Source organism: Nuphar pumila, chromosome 4, assembly GCF_984573655.1.
Source record: "Nuphar pumila chromosome 4, dmNupPumi1.hap1.1, whole genome shotgun sequence".
NCBI lineage: Eukaryota > Viridiplantae > Streptophyta > Magnoliopsida > Nymphaeales > Nymphaeaceae > Nuphar > Nuphar pumila.
The window spans coordinates 109,077,661-109,104,099 of record NC_143252.1 but is presented as its reverse complement, the minus strand read 5'-3'; the positions used below and the strand labels follow the sequence as shown (position 1 = coordinate 109,104,099).

Below are 26,439 nucleotides of genomic sequence, written 5' to 3'. Positions count from 1 at the left end.
AATTATTGAGTAAAAAGGACGTGGCAGATGCGTTCTGCGCGTCTGCCGCATCCTTTATATCCCCGTTCCCAGCATGATTTCTGTCTGAAATCGCGCAGGGACAGAAGATCAAACTACTCGTAAGAGTGATAGATTCCTGATCGTTTCTTGATTACCTATTTGTGCTTATTGTTTTCTATTTTATCGTGTGCAGCATAACCAGGACAATCTCACGTTACCGCAGTACAAAAAAAGTGCATGAAAGCCAAAACCAAGACGCTAGAAATGTGGAGGTAAATATGTCCAACAAAGTGCTTCTTTACTCCTCAAACTGTAGCGTAAGGTTAGAATGAGTCAATTAATTGCCCGTCAAAAAAGAAATTGCCAGTTGACAAAACTCATATTTTGTACTAGAATCTTTCACCCATTTTATTTTTGACTTAGCCAAGAGAAAGCCCCTCAATCACTGATCGCGCATTGGCAAGCCTTTGATTGGTAAAACCCTTGAAATGCCCTTACCTAACCTAATTGGAGCACACCCAATTTCGACCTTGTGGCAAGGGATGACAAGTTTTGAACAGTGGTTGTCCCATGGGAGGCGACAAACTATTCACCCTCAATGTTGTCAATATCGGCCTGTCTCGGTGGATACGTATAGTATCAGCAGAAATTAGATACGATACTAACCTGAATCGACTATTTTTTAATAAATATACAAAAAATATGTACGATTCACTTGAGAATCGGTATCAGCATATTCACCTGAATCTTTTGGCCAAACGATTCGGAGCCGATAACCATACTGACAACATTGGTCACCCTAACTGAGAAGGGAGGAGCCCTTGTGGTCAAAGCTGCTTCAAAATTTTAGAGCGTGCATCAGGTCAGAGTGCCCTCTGACACTAACCCGTCAGAGGTCACTCTGATGCCGTTCATCCATGCAATGAACAACATTCAAAATACCATGGTTGAACAATGTTTCCAGCTATCCATTTTGCAAACTCTAGATGCCCTTCATCTTGGGCATCCATGGTTTAAAAAAAAAGTCTGACCCATCTAAGAGATGCCGAGTCTAACCAGGGTGTTTTGATGTCGTTCATCAAATGAATGAACGGCATCAGGGTGACCTCTGACGAATAGCTTTAACTTGATCCACACTCAAAATTTTAGTATGCATTTTTTGTTATTTTTCAGTAGAACATACATAACTGATTCATTTTTTCATAATTTTGACGTATGATATGTGACTGTTTGGCTCATAAAATTTTAGGGTCATATTATAATGTTTTCCTTTCAATTTATTATTTTACTTCATCTCACTTCATCTTCTTGGTATCTACCAATCATGCTAAATTTGGTGAATCATGGTAACTGTATTGGCCTTGGTGATAGTTTTGGAAATCAGAAATGGAGCACTTGGAAAAGTCGGCAAATTCCCTTGAGGCAACCCAGAAGTAAGCTTAACTACATCATGATCAGTAGCAAAAGAACTATTCTGTGAATTTTTCTGCAGCAGGTGTGTCTTTGGAAAATTTTCAGGCACTTAGATGGAGAAGATTTATCGTCACTGCGGATGAAGGAATTGAAAAAGCTGGAACGCCAATTGAAGACTGGAGTTGAACGAGTTCGCTCGAGAAAGGCAAGAACATAGTTCAAACTTCTTTTTTTTGGCATGTTGAAATGTTTTATCAGGGTTGCCTAAAACTCTACCTATGTGTGAGAAACACATTTCCTGTGAAACTGCTTCTGTTGCATGAAAACTGAGGGGGGCTTTGTGAAGACATCCCTGTCTCGGTGGGCAGCTTGGTTACAGTTTCACTCAAGGAAAGCCTCTTTCCTTTAAACGGCCCACGTGGGAGGGAAAATGTTTCCCATGGGGGGAGGTCAACCCATTTTGACATGAAAGCTGTTTTTTTGCAGTTACTATTGGGTCCTTTCACATATTTCTGACGGACATGTTTGTTTCATCCCTTGCAGTAAATAGGTCCTATTTCCTATTATTGAGAGCCTCTTTCATAGGAAATGTCACGAAACAAACGCATAATGGATTTGAATCTTGTGGGAAACAAATGACAAATGCATGGAAAACATGTTTCCCATCGGGTTGGAACTGTGTTTTCCATCATATGGGGAAACTTGTTTACCATCATTTTTGCATTCTCCATTATCAACTGCAATTAAATTCTAGCATAAATGGTGTTTTTATTGATTCATACTTATTCAGTGGCTAACTAATTATTAGTTATTTCACCTCGGCAGAGGAAATTGATGGCAGAGCAGGTCAACTTGCTGAAAAAGAAGGCAAGTACTCTTAAAAGTTGATTAGCTTTGCATTTGCTGCTTTGGTTGTAGGTGTAATTATCCCAGCTGGGGTATCTCCGGATTAGGGCTGTCTTATTAAGCAGGCTGGTTGAAGATCAGTTCTTCCTTAAGCTGTTAGATGTCCACTGGCTCTATGTGACACTGATACTCCATTTTGGCTCCCCTATCGTGTCCCCTTGTATACAGTCATATTTAAAACCTCATAAAAATGGTCGCATCCTTGTATCTATAGCCGTATCTGATAGATCATATTTCAGATCACATCGTTTCACAATCAACATCATGACATAAATCAGGATATGAATTAACACGGTAATCACGATTAACAGTCGACCGAAACATGAACAAAGAGCAAACATGTCGATTTCTACGTAATACCAAAATCCAAACAAAAGCAAATGATCAAATAGATGCATAAAACATAATAAAAACAACAGAAACATGTTAATATTATGTAATAGGCTAAAACGTACGAAAGTACTTCCCTTAGAGAAGATTCACTCCCACATACAATGCAAATAGGGTTCGACGTTCTTCCCCCAGGATACAATAGCCTCGACGATCCAGATCGGTGCACTCCGAGGGTAGATCGTCCTTCGAAAACAATCTCACAGAACCATTGTTGCAGAAAACCCTTTTCTGGGAAAACTCAGGAGAACGAGAGAGAAAGATATCAGCAGACTGAGAGAAAATGAAGAGTCAGGCGACTTCCTCTATGTCCGTAACCCCAGCCCTAATCACGTTTTTATAACCCACGAACGATTACAAAAACGTGGAAGAGACCCGTTACGAAATACGAGGGGTCGTGACCTGATAACGAATCTATCCATTATCCATTCTGTTAACCCATTATCTAATCCAAATAAAAACAGAAAAACGGGGCAAAAAGATCATTGGACTCTAATAGGATATGACCCTGAAAAGCCAATTACCCGAACCTGAACTGGCTCTGCATGGCACGGTGAGGCGGGCAGGAGGGCGCACGCATGTGTGTGTGTGGTAGTCATCCCACTCCCTTGTTTGTTGAAACAATTGTAAGAGCTTCCATGTAGGTTATAAAGCTCACAACATTCTTGAAACTCTTCAATATGGGACTATTCCACATCATCAAGTCCAAACATACTCCAAAAAGGAGTGGTCCCCATTGTTTTCCATTATTTGAATTCTCTCTTCTCCTCTCCTTACACCCATCATTCTCCCACAAATTAAAAGAATGAAAAAAAGAGAGGAAACGAAGATGCAAGATGGAGTAATTTGCAACAAAACATATCATGCTTTCAGTAATGGTACCTTCCGGTTTGAACCACTACCTTAGTTGACTAACTTTACCCTCACAGGAACGAAGTGAACTAAAGTCTTAAACTTGAACCTTTGGTGTAGGAGTATCCATTAGCAACAACACGATAAAAGTTCTGGTTGTAATCTTTAGGGGCAACGCGTTAAAGGCCATGCGCTTGAATCCTGTGTCATGAGTGATTTGAGGAATAACCCAATTCCTTCAACTGCGGCCACACAGTCACACTCACACTCACATAGGTGAGCTTCTCTAGAGATGCACTGCTAATATCTCGCCTAGAAGGCTTTGAACTCATTCAGAGTTTTAACTCTTCCTTAACTTGCAGGTACAACACCTTTTCAGAGTAATCAGGGAAATATACACAGATACATAGTATCACATTAAGAAGGTGTTATCCAGTTCACCCTATAGCTTGTTATTACCATATTGAACCTACTTTGTGGGATCTTCACTCAGATAGGTTGGGTTGCTACTGTAGATGAACTACTGATGGGTTTCAATCCCATCCTCTCTCTAGATTTTAGGACTAATGACTTATCTAGTCATTTCGTTAATGGATCAACTATGTTCTTTTTGGATCCAACATAGTCCACAACAACCACTAACTAAGACATCAGTTCTCTTACAAATTTTATTTTGACTTGGATGTGTCTTTTCTGCTTTTGATTTTCGCAATTATGACCATATTATCACAATGCACAGATATTGCAGGAATTGGTTTGCTCATTAAAGAAAGTTCCTCAAGAAGTCTCTTTAACCACTCAACTTACATTCCTTAGATATCTAATGCACAGAGTTCAACCTCAAAAGTAGACCGTGACAAGATGGTCTGTTTTATTGATTTCCAGGTGACTGCGCCACCACCCAAGGTAAATACATACCCTGTTACGCCATAACTCTCAGAGTTCATGGCTATCCAGCTCGCATCACTATATCCCTCAAGAATGACAGGAAATCTCTTGTAATGCAAACTCAATGAAATAGTTTCTTTCAGGTATCTAAGTACCTTGTCCAATGCCTTCCAATGAGTACGATTTAGACAACTTGTGTATCTACTTAATTTTGTTATAGAGAACGAAATATCCAGTCTTGTGCAATTTGCAAGATACATCAAACTTTCAATAATTTGAGAATATCTTAATTGAGATACAGGGACACCAGTCGTATTCTTATAAAGAGGAATAGAAGGGTCATATGGAGTTGCTACAAATCTCCCTTGGTTATAGTCAAAAATTTTAAGTACTTTCTCTAACATAATGAGATTGAGAAATAGCTATAACATCAACTGAACGAGTCAACTTTAAGCCTAAGATCACATTTGCAACACCCATATTCTTCATATCAAATTTACTACTAAGAAACGACTTCGTCTCATTCACAATTTCCATATTGAAACCAAACAATAGAATATCATCTACATACAAGCATAAAATAATACAAGCATCACTTTTAACTTTGCAATAAACACATTTATCAGATTCATTGACAACAAAGCCAAATGATAAAATAATATTATCAAACTTCTCATGCTATTATTTAGGGGCTTGTTTTAGTCCATATAATGACTTAACAAGTCTACAAACTTTATTTGCATTACCAAAAGCTACATAACCCTCAAGTTGATCTATATAGATCTCTTCTTCAAGATCGTCATGTAAAAAGACAGTCTTCACGTCCATTTGATGGATCGAGAGATCATAAATGAAAGCCAGTGCAATAAGCACCCTAATTGTAGTCATCCGAGTAACCGGAGAATATGTGTCAAAATAATATATTCCCTCCTTTTGTTTGAACCCCTTGACAACCAGTCTCATCTTGTATTTATCAATGGATCAATTTGGTTTTAATTTCTTCTTAAAGATTCATTTGCACCCAATAGTGGAACTACCACGAGGGAGGTCAACCAGTTTTCAAGTGCCATTAGAGACAATTGAGTCTATTTCACTCTTTATGGCTTCTTTTTAATGCCATGCTTCAGGTGAAACCATTGCATCTCGAAAAGTGGGAGGATCTTCCTCGATAAGGTAAGTGATATAATCACTTCCCAGATCCTTGGTAATCCGTGGTCTCTTGCTCCTTTTTTATTCAACCACTTTCTCAAACTCAATTGGTCTAGGATAGGAACAAGATAACTCAACCCCCACATCTGTCATCCTTTCTACATATTTGGGAATGGAACCAGAAGTTGAAGGTATATCTAAAGAAGAAAGATTCTGAGGTACACCAACTTTCATGGAAAATACATCTTCAATTAATGTAGCTTCTCGAAGCTCAACAATAGAGTTTACATCTATGCCAGATATCTCAGGCTTAATTACTAAGAACTTATAGTCATTGATGTTCTCTACATAACCCAAAAAAATAGTATCTACGGTTTTGGGACCCAGCTTCTTTTTGTTGTGCTCTGGGACAAGTACCTTTGCAAGGCACCCCCACACTTTAAGGTATTTCAAGCTAGATTTCTTATTTTTCCAGAGTTCAAAAGGGCTATTGTCCTTATGCTTCTGAGGAACTCTGTTCAGAATATGGCAAGCCGTATTCAGAGTATCCCCCCATATATAGGTAGGCAATTCAGAACTTTCTAGTAGAGCATTTATCATGTCAGTTAGGGTTCTATTCATTCTTTATATAATCTCATTAGATTGAGGAGAATATGGAGCAGTAAACTCATGAACTATGCCAACATATTTGCAATATTCATTAAGTTGATTAGAGGTACATTCTTCTTCTCTATCAGACCTCAATCTTTTCAGTTTTCTACCAGTTTGTATTTCTGCTTCATTCTTAAAAATAAGAAACTTATCAAAAGCTTCATCTTTTGATTTTAGCAGATACACATAACAATATTTAATTTCATCATCTATAAAGGTGATAAAATACTTTTTATGATTTCTGGTTAACACTCCATTAAACTCATAGATATCTGTGTGCACCAGATCCAATATTTCAGAATCTCTAACAATCGTATGGAATGATTTCATACATTGTTTTGCTTGCACACAAATTTCACATTTTTTAGTTTTATCTATGGAATGCTTAGAAATCATCTTTAAGTTCATCATGCGCTTTACAGAATTAAAATTCACATGATCCAATTTATTATGCCACAAGTCAGATGATTGTATATTATAATCAACATTAGACAATGAATCAAAAGAAACATCATTCTCTAATTTATTACTGCAAACATGTTCAACACGAAGTTTAAACAAACCATCATCTAAATACCCTTTGCCAATAAATGTTCCAGAATATAAAATAACAATTTTATTACATTTAAAATTGAATTCACAACCCTCTCTAATTAGACATGAACCACTTAAAATGTTTCTTCTAACTACAGGCACATGATGCACTCTGTGTAAAGATAGAACTCGTCCTGAGGGAAACTTCAGATCCACGCGTCCAATCCCTAACACCTTTGCAGTCGTTGAATTGCCCATAGTCATGGATATGCCTGCAGCAGCCTGGTATGAGACAAAGACAGACTTATCAGCACAAACATGCATATTAGCCTCAATGTCAACCAACCACTCAGTTGACTCATAAGTAAGATAGATTTGAGGGTTAACAGAGAGATACACAGTGCTGGTACCAACGACCTCAGTCACCATATTGACTTGAGGTGTTCCATCTATGGTATCATGAGCCTTGGCCTTCTTGGAAGGACATTCCTTAGCTCAGTGCCCAACGTGTCCACAGTTTCAGCACAGTTTGTTCTTTGTCTTTTTTCTGGATTTTGGTCTTAGGTTTAAATTGGTTTTTCATTACAGGTTTCAGTTTTTGTCCCTTGCCTTTAAAAGATCTGGTCATCATGTTCACTTTAGGTTGTTAAGTTTGCATAACAATCTGTTTCTGACTCCTATGCTCTTCTTCAATGGCTATGGCTACCATAAGATCATTCAGGGAGATCTTTCCTCTACGGTGCTTGAGAGACATACCAAAGTCTACCCAAGACTTAAGAAATTTTTTCATGATGGTAATAACTTGAAACTTCTCTGGAAGTTTCATATCAGCCTCAGCCAAACTGTGGAGCAACAACAGAAACTCGTGTGCCTGTTTAGTGACTGACTTGCCCTCTACCATCTGATATTTCAGAAACTTGGCAACCGAGTACTTCTCAAGACCTTGGTCTTCGGTATTGTACTTTTTGTCAAGTTGATCCCATAGGGTTTTAGCAGTGGTAGACGAGGAACAATATACATCGAACAAAGTGTTGGACAGAGCCAACAAAATGCAACCACAACATATACCGTCCTCTTTTCACTCTACAACTGCATTAACCGTAGCAAGATCAAGGTTAGTCTAAAAAACCGAAAGACATTTGAGTTCTAGAACAGATAACAGACCTATAGTCGTAAACCAGATTTTCATGTATTGTTGCCAGCGCTTGAAATTCTGACCGGCAAACTTTTTAGGCATACCGAACATGTCCACTTTTGATACAAAACTAGACGAAGTCGACATGTTTAGAATCTTCTTTAAGACTGATGAATCATATTTCAGATCATATCATTTCACAATAAACATCATGACATAAATCAGGATATGAATCAACACGGTAATCATGACTAACAGTCAATCAAAACATGAACATGGAGCAAATATGTCGATTTCCACATAATACCAAAATTCAGACAAAAGCAAATGACCAAACAGATGCATAGAACATAATAGAAACAACAGATGTTAATATTATGTAATAGGCTGAGGAGTATGAAAGTACTCCCCTTAGAGAAGATCCACCCCCACATACGGTGCAAATAGGGTATGGTGTCCTTCTCCCAGGATATAATAGCCTCGACGATCCGGATCGGTGCACTCCGATGGTAGATCGTCCTTCGAAGACAACCTCTTGGAACCACTGTTACAGAAAACGGGAGAGAAAGATAGCAGCAGGGAGAGAGAAAACGAAGAGTCAGGCGACTTCCTCTGTGTCTGTAACCCTATCCCTAACCACATTTTTATAACCCACGAACGGTTACAAAAACATGGAAGAGACCTGTTATGGAATATGAGAGGTCATGACCGGATAACAGATCTATCCTTATCTAATCCAAATAAAAACAGAAAAAATTGGGCAAAAAGATCATTGGACTCTGATAGGATATGGCCCTAAAGGGCCAATTACCCGAACCCGGCACGACGGGCGCGCGCACGTGTGTGTGGTAGTCATCCCACTCCCTTATTCTTTGAAACAAGTATAAGAGCTTCCATGTAGGTTATAAAGCCCACATGGGACTATTCCACATCATCAGGTCCAAATATACTCCAAAACGGAGCGGTCCCCATTGTTTTCCATTATTTGAATTCTCTCTTCTCCTCTTCTTACACCCAACAGTATTTGTGTGACAGGCCTGGGTTGATCATAAGCTTAAGAGGTCTACAAGTTGGCCATTGGATCAGAGGAGATAAGATCAGGTGATTGATTTTCAGTATTCACTGCCTATCCTGTGGATCAAGGGTCAGATACCAAATCTCCCATTGAAAGGAATTTTGAGGGATTTGGTGTCCAATGCAAAATAATTGAAAGTCACCATCAATGGTGATTTTGAATATCACCGGGTCCAAAACCAATCATTTGTGTTCTGACATCCTCACCATCCATTTATTTTGATCGCCACTTGGGTAATTGGGAGTCGGAGGCTCTGTTTGGGAGCAGAGAGTTCGTGTATGTGAAAGAGTGGTATTGATCAGTTCCTGGGATTGGCCGCTACTGCCTATACGAGGTCATGGTTACCCATTTGAGTTTTAAGGCTATGTTTGGGAGCTAAGAGTTGGAAGGAGTTTATGCATTTGAAATTGTGGAAGATATCAATTCTTAGAATTGGCACCTATCATTCTACCACCTTTAGAGGTGATAGTGTAAATGCAAAGGAGCGACCATCTCACCTCTTTTGTCATTTCCATAAACGGTTACCTTCTCAATGCCTTTCTTTCAAACAACCATCACTGTCATAATTTGACGAAATTCAAAGCTTAAACCTCAATTCACATCCTAGCTACTAGCTTCCAAGCCTATGTGCAATTATAAAGGAGAGAGCATCTGATCACGTGCTTCCTCATTTCCATAAGTTGCCTTCTCAACACCCTTCTCCCAAACAACGACTAGTGCGGTATTTTCTACCAAACTACCAGCTCTCAAACGCAGCCGACTACAATTGTATGTGTTTAGCAATATAACTGACTATCATTCACATGCTTGCAGCAACAAGCATTGCTAGTTGAGAAAGAATTACTCCAAAGGAAGGTATGAACTATCAGCACATGTGGATATCTATCATTTTGCCTATCATATTCAATTCATTTCCCTCGTTCTTCTTCTTTTGTTCAAGTTGCTCGAGATAGATGGATGCTTGGAAAAGATGCCACAAATGGATAGAACGAATGAAACAATGGAAGCTCTCCTAAGTTGATCCAGCAAGGCAAAACTCAGAAACCTAAAAGCTCCTTACTTTGTGTCTTTTATGGGGCATTTGAATTCCTCGGATCTCAAACCAAAGATCGGGTAACCTGACCCATTAGGGTGTAGTACCAGAACCCGCCCAAGTAGCAAATTGTAGGATTCTGGTTTTGTCGGGTCACCAAAATGAAATCCTAAACCCAGATCTGTGTAATTTCAAAAGTTTACTTTCACTACAAGAAAATTGTTAATTAGCGACGGAAATTAGCAACAGATTTTTTCCGTCGCTACTTAGCGACAGATTAGCTAGAGATAGAATCTGTCGCTAATTCACAACGGATTAGCGAGGAAAAGACTATTATCGCTACTTAGCGACGGATTAGCGACTGCATGTTTTTGTCGCTACTTTTTATTACAAGAACACCATTTTAGCGACGGATTTAGAGAGGGAACTCTGTCGTCGCTAATTAGCGACGACGTAGCGACAGAATATATTCCGTCGCTTTTTTGGTATTTTGGTTTAGCAACGGCTTCGCGGCGGAATGTTTCTGTCGCTAAGCCGTCGCTAAATGTCGCGTAAATCCCTAATCCCATCCCTCTTTCTCTTTTCCCTGTTTCGCTGTATTGCTCCCTCCCGCCGCCCGTCGACTCTCGCCACCGTCCGGCCGCCGCCGCTCCCCGTCCACCGATCGCCAGCCGGCGCTCGCCAGCTGCCGCTCCCCGTCAACCTCCCGCCACCGTCCGGCGACGCGCAGGTAATCTTCTTCTTCTTCTTCTTCTTCTTCTTCTAAACGCAGGGGGTACGCCCCTTCCCTGCCGGAAACACAGGGGGTTTAACCCCCTGCCGTGCTTTCCGGCAGGGGGGGTCGACCCCCTGCGTTTCCGGCAGGGGGGGTCGACCCCCTGCCGGTGCATTTTTGCGGAGCCATATGTCAAAAACAAACATGGCATTGTGAAAATGCCTAAAGGGTTGTGTCATTTTACATGCTGGACCCTTCTTTTTTGTGAAAAATGGGAGTGGTCCGATTCAGTTTCTGTGGCAGACAAAATCCACAGAAAGGGTGACGCGGCACCCTATTCCGTGACAAGCAAACACCCCTTAAGGTGAGGTTGTTGACAGGAAAACTTTCTCCACCTTTGAGATGGAAAAACATTTTCATATCTTAATCAGGAAATTTGAAAAACCATAACCGGATCCTATAAGTTTTTTTTCCCGCTAAAAAAAAACTGCAATGTTTTCCTGCCATTTTCCTGCTTCAAAATGTATCCTTACATCTAAATCACAAAATCACATGAAGAATACTTTCTATTTACAATAGTTGGTAAATGTTTTCCATTGCACATGCTAGCCACTGTATTGCTAAATAGCAAGCAGTGTTTCATGTGTCCTACCTTTTGCCAATGTTGGACAGAACAAGTGCAGATTCTTCATCTTTCTCAAGTACTACTTAATATGCTGCCTATGTAAATCAGTTTGAAAAAAAAAATCTTTAGTAGGAATACTATGTTGCTTATGTGTTTGTTTAAAGAAAAAAAAATTGTTATGAGATACCTACGTTGCCTATGTGATCTGTTTTGAAAAGAATTTTTGTTATGGATACCTATGCTGCCCATGTGATCTCTTTTTTAAAAAAAAAAAAAGTTATTATGTGATCCCTATGTTGTCCATGTGATTAGCTTGAAAAAAAATTTGTAATATGTGTATATAAGATGTCCATATGGTTTTAAGTGTAGTTTGCATATATGTTGTCCATATGGATTTTAAGTTGAATTTTTTTTTGTAATGTATATATACAAGTTGTCCATGTTGTTCAATTTGTTAGTTTGTTAATGTCTACTGGTAGTTAGTTTTACTTTAATTTGTTTTTTTGAAATCTGGTTAGTTAGAGTATTTCAATCTATTAGTCTTTTATAATTATATTTTTCTTAGATAGATTGGTATTTAATGTTCTCACAATCAGTTAGTTAGATTAGGGCTATTTGAATTCTTTATGATAGTGGTGGTTAAACGGAGTTCACATCTTTTCTAGTAAACTAATTGATTGATTTACTATTCCTTTGCTAAGTAGTTCAGATTAGAAATTGTCTATGACTTTATGTTAGTCGACTGGTTCAACATGTTATAGCTGGTTTGTTAAATTAGCATCTTCTAGTTAGATTTGGCTTAACATATATACTATTTTTCTTTTCTCTTCTTTCAATTAGTTAGAGTTGTTTTAATTTTTTTAGTTAGTGTTTCATCTTGTTTCATGATTAGTTAGTTTGTTACTTAATTTGTTTTGTTTTTGTGCAGATTTTTCAACGGAACCAACTCGTGCTCGGCCACCTGTGGTAAGTAAATGACAAAAACAATGCAAATCGGGTAAATACCCGTGGTGAGTAAGTGATGCAAACGTATCACATGTTATTTAATTTATTGAATGCAGCACTTTATTGTTCACACACTCACTTAGTTGTTGATATCTAGGACTGCTTTGTTGGAGTTCGGAGATCATGCTGAGCATGATTTTAATGTAGAAATATGGAAGTGTTCTTATTTTTGGAGTACGGAGTCCATGCTAAGCATGGTAGTAGTTAGTGAGATATTGAAGTGTGTTTGCTGCAGGTACATGTTTGTCATTTATTTGATATGAATGATTATGATGTATTGCAATGTTTGATGTAATTGTATCCATGCTTGCATGTAGTTACTTTCAATTTGATTTTGACTTCCATGTGAAATTTTATAATAAAAGCATGCTTCAAATGATTGTATCGTGTCATTAATAGTTTGCACATGAAAATATTAAGTTATCAATGCATGCATCAAAATTCTTGTTATTGTTTGACATAGTATATTGCATGATAAATTTGATATTTTCTTCATCGTAGCATTCTGATTGTTTTTTTCTTAATTCGTTAGGATACTATTCGTAACATCATACGACAGAATGACTGCAAACCGTGAATGGATGTACCGTAGGATAGTGGACAATGAGTTATCGCATGAATATATGGATGGTGTCGATAGTTTTATTGAATTTGCAACGGCGAGTGTCAGTACGGTAGATCCCACAGGTCGGATTAGGTGTCCCTGCAAGATTTGTAAGAATAATCAATTTGTAGAACCTCATGGCGTTAGACATCACCTATACAGGAAGGGTTTTGTGAGTGATTATCAGAACTGGACGTTTCATGGAGAAGAATTTAGAAACGATTTTGATGCACGGGTGAATGTGGTGCACGATAATCCATATACGAATTTGATATTTGATGCTGCAGGAACAGAACTGGGTTCTGCTATGAGTTCTAGTGATGTAAGAACCGCCGTAGATGAAGAATCACCAAACGATGCAGCTAGTAGATTTTATGATTTACTTAAAGATGCTGATGAGCCACTTTGGAACGGTTGTGAGAGTCACACTATCTTGTCTGCAGTTCTTCAACTAATGAATTTGAAGTCCGAGTATAATTTGAGTCAATCATGTTTTGACCGTTTGTGCATGATTGTGAAGAGTATGTTGCCTAAAATGAGAAATTGCCACAAAATTTCTATCGTGCGAAAGTTATGGTCAACGCTCTAGGTATGGGTTACAAAAAGATTGATGCTTGTTCAAATCACTGCATGTTGTATTTCAAGGAGCAGGAAAATGACATATCATGCCCGTCATGTGGGCATCCTCGGTTCAAGCCAAAGACAAGAGGCAATGGTAGCACGAGATCAAAGGAAGTTTCATACAAGTCGCTCCGCTACTTTCCTATCACTCTTAGATTGCAACGATTGTATATGTCTTCAAAGACAGTTAAACACATGAGATGGCATGCAAATAAAGTTCGACACGATGAAAACAAGATCACGCATCCTGTTGACGCTGAAGCTTGGAAGCACTTTGATCGTACTCATCAGAACTTCGCAATGGAAGTGCGAAATGTTAGACTCGGTCTATGTACAGATGGATTTAATCCATTTGGGGGTAGATCAACTCCATACTCATGCTGGCCAGTATTTGTAACTCCATACAACCTTCCACCAAGCTTGTGTATGAAACATCCGAATCTTTTCTTGTCTCTGTTGATCCCTGGTCCGACCTCACCTGGCCAAAATCTTGATGTATATCTAAGGCCATTGATTGATGAATTAAAAGTACTGTGGGATGACGGTGTTACCACGTATGATGCCCACAAAAAACAAAATTTCAACATGAAGGCCGCTGTTCTATGGACAATCAGTGACTTCCCTGCATATGGTATGTTATCTGGTTGGAGCACACATGGGAGGTTGGCTTGTCCGTACTGCATAGAGGATTCCAAAGCTTTTAGATTGAGGCATGGAAGGAAGCCTTGCTGGTTTGATTGCCATCATCGATTTCTACCCAGCGATCATCCGTTCCGACGTCAAAAGAATGCATTTACAGCAGGCACAACTGAAACGGAAGGTCCATCCTCAAGATTGTCTGGCATAGAGATTTTAAGAGGATTGCGATACTTTCCAAATGTATTAACAGATGCCCGCAGTCCTACACCCTTCCATGGATTTGGGAAGGAACACAATTGGACGAAAAAATCTATTTTTTGGGAACTACCGTATTGGCCGACCCTATTGATACGACATAATTTGGATGTGATGCATGTAGAGAAAAATGTGTTTGATAATGTGTTCAATACAGTAATGAATATTAAAGGAAAAACGAAGGATAATCCGAAGGCCCGTATGGATTTAAAATTAATATGTAAAAGACCAGAATTGGAACTCAAAGAGTATAATGGCAAAGTACTGAAACCAAAGGCGAAGTACGTGCTCGGACCTGATCAAATAAAACATGTATGTCAATGGTTGAGACAACTGAGATTTCCAGATGGATATGTCTCTAACATTGCTCGGGCTGTGAAGATTGACGATGGACAGTTATATGGGTTGAAGAGCCATGATTGTCATATCTTTATGCAACGATTGATACCCCTAGCATTCCATGATATGTTAGACAAACCTATATGGGGGGTATTGTCTGAGTTGAGCAGATTTTTCAGAACATTGTGCGCATCGGAGGTCATTGTATCAGATGTAAAGAATCTCGAGGACTCTGTCATCACCACTGTTTGTCTGTTAGAAAAGATATTTCCGCCAGCATTTTTCGATGTTATGGAACATTTGATCATACATCTGCCATATGAACTAAGGGTTGGTGGCCCTGTGCAATATCGATGGATGTACCCATTTGAAAGGTATATGTTTTTTTATATTTGTCTCTTTAATGACAGATATTTAAAATTTGAAATGTATATTCTTGTCAGATGCATGTTCGACCTAAAAAAAAAGGTTCGTAATAAAGCAAGAGTAGAAGGCTCTATTTATGAGGCGTACACTTTAGAAGAGATTTCAAATTTCTCATCTATGTACTTCGAACCTCATATTCCAACACGTTACACATGCCCGCCCCGTAACGATGATGGAGAACAAGTAACTGTAGCTGACAAGCTGTCGATATTTCAACCACTTGGGCATGCATTTGGTAGTTGCCGATCAAAGCTATTGACAGATCGAGAGCAAGATGCAGCACACATCTATATTCTTTTTAATTGCTCAGCGATCGACCCATACATCGAGTAAGTATATGTATATGCAACTCAATTATAAATCCTTTTATGTTCTATATGTGGATACATGACTCGGTAATATAAGTATTTGTGGTTTGCAGACGATTTGATCTGGAGTTGCGAAACGAAGTTTCACATCTCACTGATGCAGAAGTACAAAAAGAACGTGAAACTAAGTTTGTAGAGTGGTTGAAACAGTTGGTAAAGAAGCTAACATAAATTTTGTACTTATAAACAACACTAAGTTACTTAATTGATCGTGATCAAAATCATTGTTTATGTTTGTGCGTAGGTTCGCAATGGTGATGTTAAAGATCAAGGAATATGTGATTTAGAAAATGGTCCGACCAGAGTTGTGCAATGCTACAACGTGTATATCGTAAATGGTTATCGATTCCATACAAAAGACTACGGTATAAACAAATCAACGATAAATAGTGGCGTGTGTGTCAAGGGTAGCAGCTACGGTGAAAATGAACATGATTACTACGGTGTTATAGAGGAAATAATGGAGTTGACTTACTTAGGCATGAATAACAGGGTTACGGTATTCAAGTGTCATTGGTTTGATCCAACTGCAACAAGACTCGACAAAGCTTCAGGCATTGTGGAGGTGAATCATAAATCCAGGTTTGGAACATATGAACCATTCATATTAGCCTCGCAAGCTCAACAAGTTTATTATACTTCATATCCGAGTATAAAAAAGTCAGATAGAAATGAATGGTGGGCAGTTTGCAAGGTGAAATCCAAACTATACCCCGAGTATGATCAGTTACAGGAAGATGAGTTAGCTGAAGACAGTGATTACTATCAATCAGATGATGTTTGTGACTTCGCTTATGGTCACGATGTTGCACATGATATGCATGTCATATCTCCATTGGCTGATGAAACATTCATAGAGGAATGTGATCCAAATGATGTACCAAGTGGATGGGCAAACAATGAAGAAGAAGAAGAAGAAGAAGAAGAAAGTCAAACTAGTGACAAGGAAGAATTCTCAAGCTAGTGAGCAAAATCTTATACTACAAACCTCTATTTAAATGCATTGTAATACTTGATGTGAGTTGTATTGCAATACTTGGTGTGAATGATTAAAAATTTTATTTGAATGTATTGTAATACTTGATACGAATGATTCGAATGCATTGTAATATTTGATGTGAATGATTTCAATTATCTGAATGTATTATAATTTATGCAATTAACGAATGATTTGAATTAGTGCAATACTTGATGTCAATGATTTGAATTATTTGAATGCATTGCAATGCTTGATGTGAATGACTTGAATGCATTGTAATACTTGATGTGAATTATTTGAATATATTGTATGACATATGTTATTTGTTAGAATATGGTTCGTGGAGGTTATAGTGGTCGCTCATCCAGTAGTAGCCAGGCTCAACCTTCATCTTCACGGGCTCCTGTGATAGGTATATCATATAACTAATTAGATGCTTGATTAGTTCAAATGCACATTCTGAGAATTTCTAATATATTTTTTTACAGATGATGTTGAGCCTATACACGACCCACCTACACCAGTTGATCGCACAAGTCAACAGCCAACACAGGAAACAGGGTCTTCTCAGGCTGGCACAAGAAGACTCATTCGAATAGTGTATATCGATAATCGACCGTAAGTATTTTGTTTTCAATTATTGCATATCTTTTAAATATTTTATATTGATATTTACTGTGTAACAATTCATGTGCAGCACGAGGTTTGAGCCACAAGAAGTAGTACGGGAGATTAGGAATTCACTTCTTCAACATCTACCAGGACCAGTTGCTCAATGGAAAGAGTACCCAAAGGAGGTGTTAAACAGATTGTGGTCCTCATTCATGGTATACAGTTATTCCTCATAGTTAATGTGTTTCATATTTAATTTAATTAAGCAATGTCTACTAACTTTCTGAAAATATTTGTAGGCTTCGAATCGCTTTGCAACTACGGTGGAAGAAAATGATGCAAGGAAGGTGTGGCAGAAGGTGGCTGCCAATCGATTTGCAGACATGCTGAACACTATGAAGACTACAGCAAAAAAAGCATCTGGCGTAGTAGATGATCCATTACTGTGGAAGGGCCATGATCCTATTACTACCAGTAGAGATTACTGGGATGAAATATGCGATATGTGGGCGGGAGATGCATTTAAAAATCGCTCTGCGAAGGCTTTACAAAATCGATCGAAGATGCCCGAAGCCCATCTACACACAGGTGAATCTAAGACATTTGGGAGCCGCCTAAAGAAAATGGTAACTCATCAATATATAATATTAATTTTATAAGTATTGTTGCAAACTTGTGTACTAAATCTTTTGTCATTTAACTTCGCAGGAAGCAGAAAAAGGAGGCAGTGTACCATATAAGGATGTGTTTGTAGAAACACATAAACGGAAGACCACGGGAGTCTTCGTATCAGAGAAGGCGAGAACGACAACGGTATGTATTGATTCTATTAATAATCATTGCAATATATATGCAAGTTATCATAATGTTATCATTAATTATTAATGAATACTTTAAACATTATTTTGTAGGAAGCATATGAGCAACAGATGGTAGAGCGATATGGCGAAGACGCTACTCAGCATCCATCATTTGATCCTACAGCATGGGTGACTGCAGCAGGTGAACCCAAAAAAGGTCGCGTGTTCGGGTTTGGGAGTAATATGAACACTTCACCAGTTATTGGTTCTTCCAGTTACGGCTCACCGACTTCTTGCGCCGACATAAGCTCCAAGCAACCGACTATTCTTTCTGGTGATGATGTACGCGAGATCATTAATGAATCACTGAATAACTACTTCCAATACACTGTCGCCCCCTTTCTCCGAAATGAGATCAAGGCCGCTGTTCAGGATAGGGGATCTTCGATTCCAGGTCCCTCTCAGGTATAATCACATATATAGTTTTTTTTACTATCTTAAAGCACATCTAAGCATGGTAGAATCACATATAGAGTTTTTCTAGATGCCTTAGAACACATATGAACATGCTATAATCACATATTCAATTTTTTTACTGCCTTAGCACACATATGAGCATGATAGAATCACATATAAAGTTGCTTTGCCTGCCTTAGAGCACATATGAGCATGCTATATTCACATATTCAATTTTTTTACTGCCTTAGCACACATACGAGCATGATCGAATCACATATATAGTTTTTTGCCTGCCTTAAAGCACATCTGAGCATGGTAGAATCACATATAGAGTTTTTTTATATGCCTTAGAACACATATGAACATGCTATAATCACATATTCAATTTTTTGACTGCCTTAGCACACATATGAGCATGATAGAATCACATATATATATATATATATATATATATATATATATATATATATATATATATATATATAACTTTTTGTCTGCCTTAGAGCACATATGAGCATGATAGAATCACATATAAAGTTTTTTTTATTGCATTAGAACACATATGAGCATGCTATAATCACATATTCAGTTTTTTGACTGCCTAAGATCACATATGAGCATATTATAATCACATATTCTGTTTTTTGACTGCCTTAGCACACATATGAGCATGCTATAATAACATATAGAGTTTTTTAACTGCCTTAGAACACATATGAACATGTTATATATCATTTATGATAGAATCACATATAAAATTTTGGCTTTGCCTGCCTTAGAGCACATATGAGCATGTTATATTCACATATTCAATTTTTTTACTGCCTTAGCACACATACGAGCATGATCGAATCACATATATAGTTTTTTGCATGCCTTAAAGCACATCTGAGCATGGTAGAATCACATATAGAGTTTTTTTAGATGCTTTAGAACACATATGAACATGCTATAATCACATATTCAATTTTTTGACTGCCTTAGCACACATATGAGCATGATAGAATCACATATAGAGTTTTTTTATTGCCTTAGATCACACATGAGCACATGATAGAATCACATATAGTGTGTAATTTATTTCATTATATTTTGTTTATCAATACTGACTGTTCTTTTCTTGTGTAGGCTGCTAGCGATAATCAGGGTAGTGGAGCTGAAGGGACAGATAAAGACAATGAACAAGAAGACGCACAAAATCTTGGCGATGATTAGAGGACTGTGTTGAAGAAGTTCTATTTTTTTCATTTTTCCTAATTGTAATTGTTGAATTGTAAATAATTAAACTTCTTAATTTTAAGGTGGAACGATTAATTATTATAGATACTTGTTATATGAATTTTTTTGTGTGGTTTGTTTTTTATTTACAAGAAATATAAATTGTACAGGAAATAGAAATTGTACAGTTCTCGGTAATTAATTTTTAAATAAAATTTTTTTATTTTTTTTCGTGTTTGCGACGGATTAGCGACGGATAATTCCGTCGCTATTCATATTAATCTAGCGACGGCTTAGCGACGGAACCATCCGTCGCTATTCATATTAATCTAGCGACGGAATTAAATCTGTCGCCAAGCCGTGGTCGCCGTTTAGTACCGGCGGATTGGCGACGGAATATAGCGCTCGTTATTCCGTCGCAATTAGCGACAGACCTGGCGACAGAATTATTCCGTCGCCAGTTAGCGTCGAAATATTCGCGGCGTAAGCATACTGTCGCCTCGTTGTCGCTAATCCGTCGCTAACATGGTTAGCGACGGATTAGCGACGGATTCGCGACGGAATGTGGTCGTCGCTAATCTACTGCTTTGTTGTAGTGTTTTACTTAAAATACATACTAAACACTTGGGTTGGGTTGTATTTGGCAAAAAAGTCAGGTGGGGTCGGGTTGCCCGAAAAATCATAACCGAAACTTAGTCTGTATATTTCTCGGGTCGGGTTTGGATTGACCTGAATATTATTCAGACCCATTGACAGCCCTAAATCTGACTAGAGATCTATGGGTTGGAGGAAGGGAGAAATGCCTAAAATGTGGGATCTATGATGGTTAGATTTTTTCTTTTTTCCATAGCAGAGCAGGGGGATTAAGTCCACCTCCTTTTAGGGCCTGTTTGGAATCTAGGATATGGGATAGGAGTCAATGCATTTGGCAAAAAGTTGATCAAACTACCACCTGGTTAATGCATTTGGGATGGCAAGTGGCATGTATTTATACTAAAGCCTGAAATTGACAGACAAATCCAGGATTTGGCAGCTACCACTTCCCATCCCAGCTACCAGTTTCCAAACAGGGCCTTACAAGAGTTATGCGTAACAACCACATGCACACCAGCCTGTTTTGAACTGCGATGAGCCATCACACGGTGACATACACTAACTGCTTCTACCAAACGAGCAGAGCCCCCTTTGGTCCTCAGAGCCAATGTTGTCAGTATCGGTATTGGCCCTGAATCGTTTGGCCAATTATTCAGTTGTATCGAACCATACCGATAGTCAAGTAGTGAATCCTTCTGTATCGACCAAAAAATAATAAAAACACATTATGTGTCAATCAGAAAGTGACACGTCTTAAAACTATTAAAATAAAATTTAAAAATAATATTTTTACATTTATTAAAAAATAGCCGATTCAGGGGTGATGCATATCGATTTTCTGCCAATACACACCGATACTGACAACATTGCTTGGAGCATTAGATTTGAGATCCATGGTCTAAGACAAGGCATGGGGTCCATTCCTTGATCTGCATGTCATGTCTGTGGATCATCTCAGAGATCTATGGCATTCAAACGCCCTTTTAAGGACCGACTTGATGATCAATGCTGGATCCAACTGATACTAAATAATGGTTTTAATTTGCAGGGTTGGAACCAAATGGATGTGACTGCAGGAAGTTTCGTCAACCGTATTGTTATGCTCTTAATATGGGTATTCGGGTAAACTTTGAAGTGTATATATAGATTGATAAAGATTCATGTAAATGTTATGAAATGAAATAAGCTATCCACCATATAAAATAAAATTTTAATATATAGTTTCATATGCCTGTGACTATCTCTGTGCATTGAGATGGAAAGCTCTTAAATAATGAAAAGGTCAAACTGCACAAGACTTGTGGCCTGGGTCAGACCTCGACAAACCCTTCCTCATCTGGATCAAACCAGCTTTGGCATAGTCCTTGTCCGGATCCACTGTACCAAATCATGACCCACAGGGCCTGTTGGATGTACCAGAAAAGCCTGGCTCCCCTTGTTTGGCAGGAGTTAGTACACGTCACCTTGTGTTGGGACGTTGCAAGTTCTAACTAGGAAAGGAAGTGGACCGGGGCAGGTGTTGGGGACAAAGTCTCCACCCCCACCCTGTCTCAAAATAGTTGTCCCCATCCCTCTGTTCCCATCCTGTCCCATTTTACAAGAATAAGGGTTTAGGTAAAGAAATATATATATATATATATAAAGATTTTATAATATATAAGAATATATTAATAATTTTATTACCAGTGATCGAGGACAGAGTGGAGCGAGTAAGTTCATCCTTGCCTTTATCTCGTACAGGTTTTGGTTTTCACTTTCTTCCCCGGTTCATTTTTCGTTTTATGTCCTCCATCTTCGATCCAAACGGAACAGGTTTGGACAGGTCCCTGTCCCTGTTTTTTTTTTCATGTCCACAGTCATCCCTAGTTCGAACCCCCAAATGGTATGGTTATATAACTGGTAGGGGTCTGCCTAACCCCAGCTTTCTCTGTCTAAAAAAGGAAGGTGAATTTTTATGTGGGGCCCACACCATGAACTTTAAGGTCTGTGTCATAACGACATACCATTTTGTATGTGGTGACAGGTGCGAACATGTTAACACCGAGATCGAATAATTGTTTTAATATTTTTAATAATATTTTAATATTTTTGTGTTATTCAATAAAAATATATCTTTACACTTAAAATGTCAAAAATAGTTTTAAGTATTAAACAACTAAAATATTTGTGCCCACCGAAAAAAATTTGAACTTGGCAATCGCATCACATGTCCTGGTACCCACGTGTCTTTGTGACATATCTTACGGTGCATGCAAACAAACAAGCTCTCTTAAGTGGAAAATTTCCCGCCCATCGGTTGTTTTCCGAGATACGCTGCCCATTTACTGCACAAACAAAGTCTAATGGGGGATGGTCGGACTTTGTTTTCTTTTTTATATAGGAAAAACTGGGGTTAGGCACACCCCTACCCGTTATACAACTATACCATTGGGTTTTGAACCAACGACGTCCCAACACAAGGTGACATGCACTAGCTGCGCCTCCCTCCCCCCCGTTGATAGGTCAGACTTTGTTTTTAGTGTAACAAATAACAAAAAATGATTGTATTTTTCTTGTAAAATGATGTGTTTTCCGAAATGCTTCAATTTACAAAAATTCTCTTCATGTCTAAAACTTTGATTCTCAACTTCTTTTAAGATGTTTTTATCTTGTAAATCTCTTCTAACGTTCTCACAAATATGATGTGAACCTCCAAATATGGTTAAAATCATCAATGAGATTCACAATATAATTGTGTGAACCTCTTGACGTTTGAATAAATATATATGTTCGCAAACCTATTGACATTCTCACAAATATGTTGTTAATCTCATTAATGATTTTATCTATATTTAGAAGTTCACAATATATTTGTGCGAATGTCAAGAGATTCACGCAAATATGTTGCAAATCTACTCAGTGATTTCAACTATATTTAAAAGTTTCTAAAATATTTGTGCAAACATCAAGATGTTTGTATGTTTACATTAAGAAATTTGTGTGTGCGCGCGCACACACACACACACATATATATATATATATATATATATATATATATATATATATATATATATATATATATATATATATATATATATATATATATATATATATATATGCAAGGGCCGTGAGGTTAGCATGCAAACATCAGATGAAGTTCGCAAGGGTAAAAATGTTTTTAAAAGATCAAGAATCAGAATTTTGAACGTAAAAAAGATTTCAAAAATGTATCATTATTTTTATAAGAACAATAGTATCATTTTATGTTAATTTAAGCATTGATGGGAGCAACTCTTAACCTGATGGATTTTGAGGTGCAAGCGTTTTTAACTATCGAATGATAGGTACAATTCCCTAGGAAGTAAGCCCCACAACCCAATTCCAGTGCACTGATCGAGAATGGTTTGTCAGCATTTTGATCACAGTTAACTTTGAATTGGGGTTCATGAGGAGTTAAAGAGGATTTTGGTTGAATATCACCCTGTGACGTCATAACTAAAAATGCCTACTAAAGTCACCTCAAAGATGAATAGCAGGTAAGACTATCAGCATGGGAAGTCAAAGCATACTGAAATTGATCAATGCTTCATTTGTAAGAAAGCCAAAGATCAAGAGATAGAGACAAGATATGTAGGGATTGACAAACTATTTATTTATTAAAGGCCTCACGACAAATACATTTTTGTACTTAAAAAAGCAAGTTGTTCACCATTGATAAACATGCTCAACTTGTGAGAGGCTATTAGGATCTGAATCAGGATCCAAATCTGTATTAAACACCATGCTGGGACATGTTTATTATTATTTTTCTTAACCTAAATGCCCCTCATATGTAAATAAGGGTATTTCAAGTATGAAATTATAACAGATTAATATAAAAGAAAAGCAAGAAGCACGATATGCTGTTATTTTCTTTTCTCTCTCTGCAGGAAACTAAGTGATAGAAGAGGATGAGTCCAAGGGTGCCACAAAATACCAGTTATAGGTGGAGACAAATCACAATGAAGTGCAGATGGAGAAATTTAATAGATGATTGGGTAAGTGATCCCATTTCTATATGGGCTTGCTCCAAGTCGCTATGTAATTTTGGCTAGATTGCTCCGGCTCAACAAACATGAAAAGACCTTGCATCCGGCGTAATTCCTCGTATTACTTCTTGTTGCTCAAACCTCGCACTGCACATAAAAAGATACACATTAACAATCGACTGTCAATATACCTTTTTTATAAGTTAAATATTGAACAACTGACAATGAAATACTTACGGTCGACCATCGATATACACTATTTGAATTATTTGTCGTTGGTCACACTGAGAAGACGCTGCATCCGGCGTATGTAGGTCATGTGTAGGTGAAACAGCACCTACAGAACAATGAGTTAGAAATTCACATAATATAAATTTCAACTATTCAAATATACAATTATTTAAAAAATATATCTATCGAAGGAGCCCGTGAAGATGAAGGCTCTGACTGACTACCACTGGGTGCTCGATGACTGTGTCCTCCACGAACCATATTCTAACAAATAAAAATATATTGTCAATACATTCAAACATTGCAATACATTTCAATACATTCTAATCATTTAGATCAAATTGAAAAAAACTGCATGCAAGACATTCAAACATTGCAACACATTTCAATATATTCAAATCAATATAATACATTTCAATACATTCACCTCCATCCTAATTAGGGGTGGCAATCGGGTCGGGTTGGCGAGTTGGCGGGTCAGCATACCTCAACACGAACCCGACCCATTTATTAAATGGGTCGTCTGTGGCAAACACGAACCCGACCCATTTATTAAACGGGTAACCCGACACGACCCGATTAACCCGTTTAATAAATGGGTCGGGTCAACACGACCCGTTTACACGACACGCGGACCCGTTTATTAAACAGGTCAACCCGATAATATAGACACGATAACTGACCCGAGTAACCTGTCTAATCATATTGGCCTTCAGACTGATGAGTTAAACTAAAGTCTAAAACTACCAATTGACAAAGCAAAATGAAAAGAGCTGACAGAGTGAATGCATCAGGGTTCAGCTCTTCAAGCTGCATCTTTCTAAACAATTCAAATGCTTTCTCTGACTGGCCATGTTCTGCAAATCCAGCAATCATGGAAATCCAGGAAACATTTCTTTCAACCATTTGTTCAAACAATTGGAAAGCTTCATTGAGGCTTCCACATTTGGAGTACATTGTGAAAAATGAACTAGCGACAGAAACATCAAGAGTTAATCCAGCCTTAACAGAAATAGAATGTATTTGTTTCCCCAGTTCTTCACAGTCTATGACACTCAGAGCACTTGAAGTTGCATATTTTTTTGGTTTCATTCCTTCTCGAGATATTTGTTGAAACAACTCAATACATCTTTCTGTATTCCGATTTTGATCATAACCAGCAACCATGGTTGACCATGTGGAGACAACAATCTTGTGACCACTATCCCTTTCTTCATAAAACACTCTCTTAGACAACTCAATATTTTGGCATTTCATATATGCATTGATGAGGGCTTCAGAACCACATCACCTGAAAGAAACCCTCCCTTCAAAATCCAACAGTGGAACTGCAAGACTTGGTCATTTTAGCACAGGTACTAAGTATGCTTGTGACAGTGTATATGTTTGCATCAACTCCAGAAGTTCTCATGCTTCGGAAGAACTCAAAAGAAAAAACAACATCCTCACGCCTAACAATGAAGACATCATCTTCCAGTGCAGTTGAAATGAAGACATCTTCCATATTGCATTTGATTACCCAACCATGAATTCCCTGACCCAAGTCCAATTCTTCCAATCCAGCACAAGTTGTTAAGGCACTTGAAAATGTAAAGGAATTTAGCAACTAATCAGTAACTGTGCATAAATATAACTGCTCAAAAATCAGTAAAAATTGCAAAACAACATTAGCTGAAAACGCAACTGATCAACAAGCGAGGTTAGGAAACCTAAGGCACCAATAAACAACAAACTTATTCCAGATGTATGGAGGCAAAAAATGCAATTGATCAAAATGATTTGTACTTACACTATTGAAAATTAAAAAAACACTCACTATTAGCCAAAACTATATCTTTTAATTGCATGTTCATCATATACAATAACTCGATACATGCACAAAAATGCATTTTAAATAGCAAAAGGTTTGATAACTG

At 37.9% G+C, this 26,439-nt stretch overlaps 1 protein-coding gene across 1 annotated transcript; it reads left to right on the top strand.

Annotated features, from left to right (window-relative positions):
* Positions 1-199: 199 nt before the first annotated feature.
* LOC149840502 (protein VERNALIZATION 1-like) lies at positions 200-21,511 on the top strand. Its single transcript, XM_090004456.1, has 7 exons — positions 200-272; positions 1,372-1,433; positions 1,519-1,618; positions 2,239-2,280; positions 9,807-9,848; positions 9,934-10,023; positions 21,334-21,511. The coding sequence occupies exons 2-6, from the start codon at positions 1,387-1,389 to the stop codon at positions 10,012-10,014; spliced, it is 312 nt and encodes a 103-aa protein (XP_089860582.1). The 5' UTR covers positions 200-272; positions 1,372-1,386; the 3' UTR covers positions 10,015-10,023; positions 21,334-21,511.
* The last annotated feature ends 4,928 nt before the right edge of the window (positions 21,512-26,439 follow it).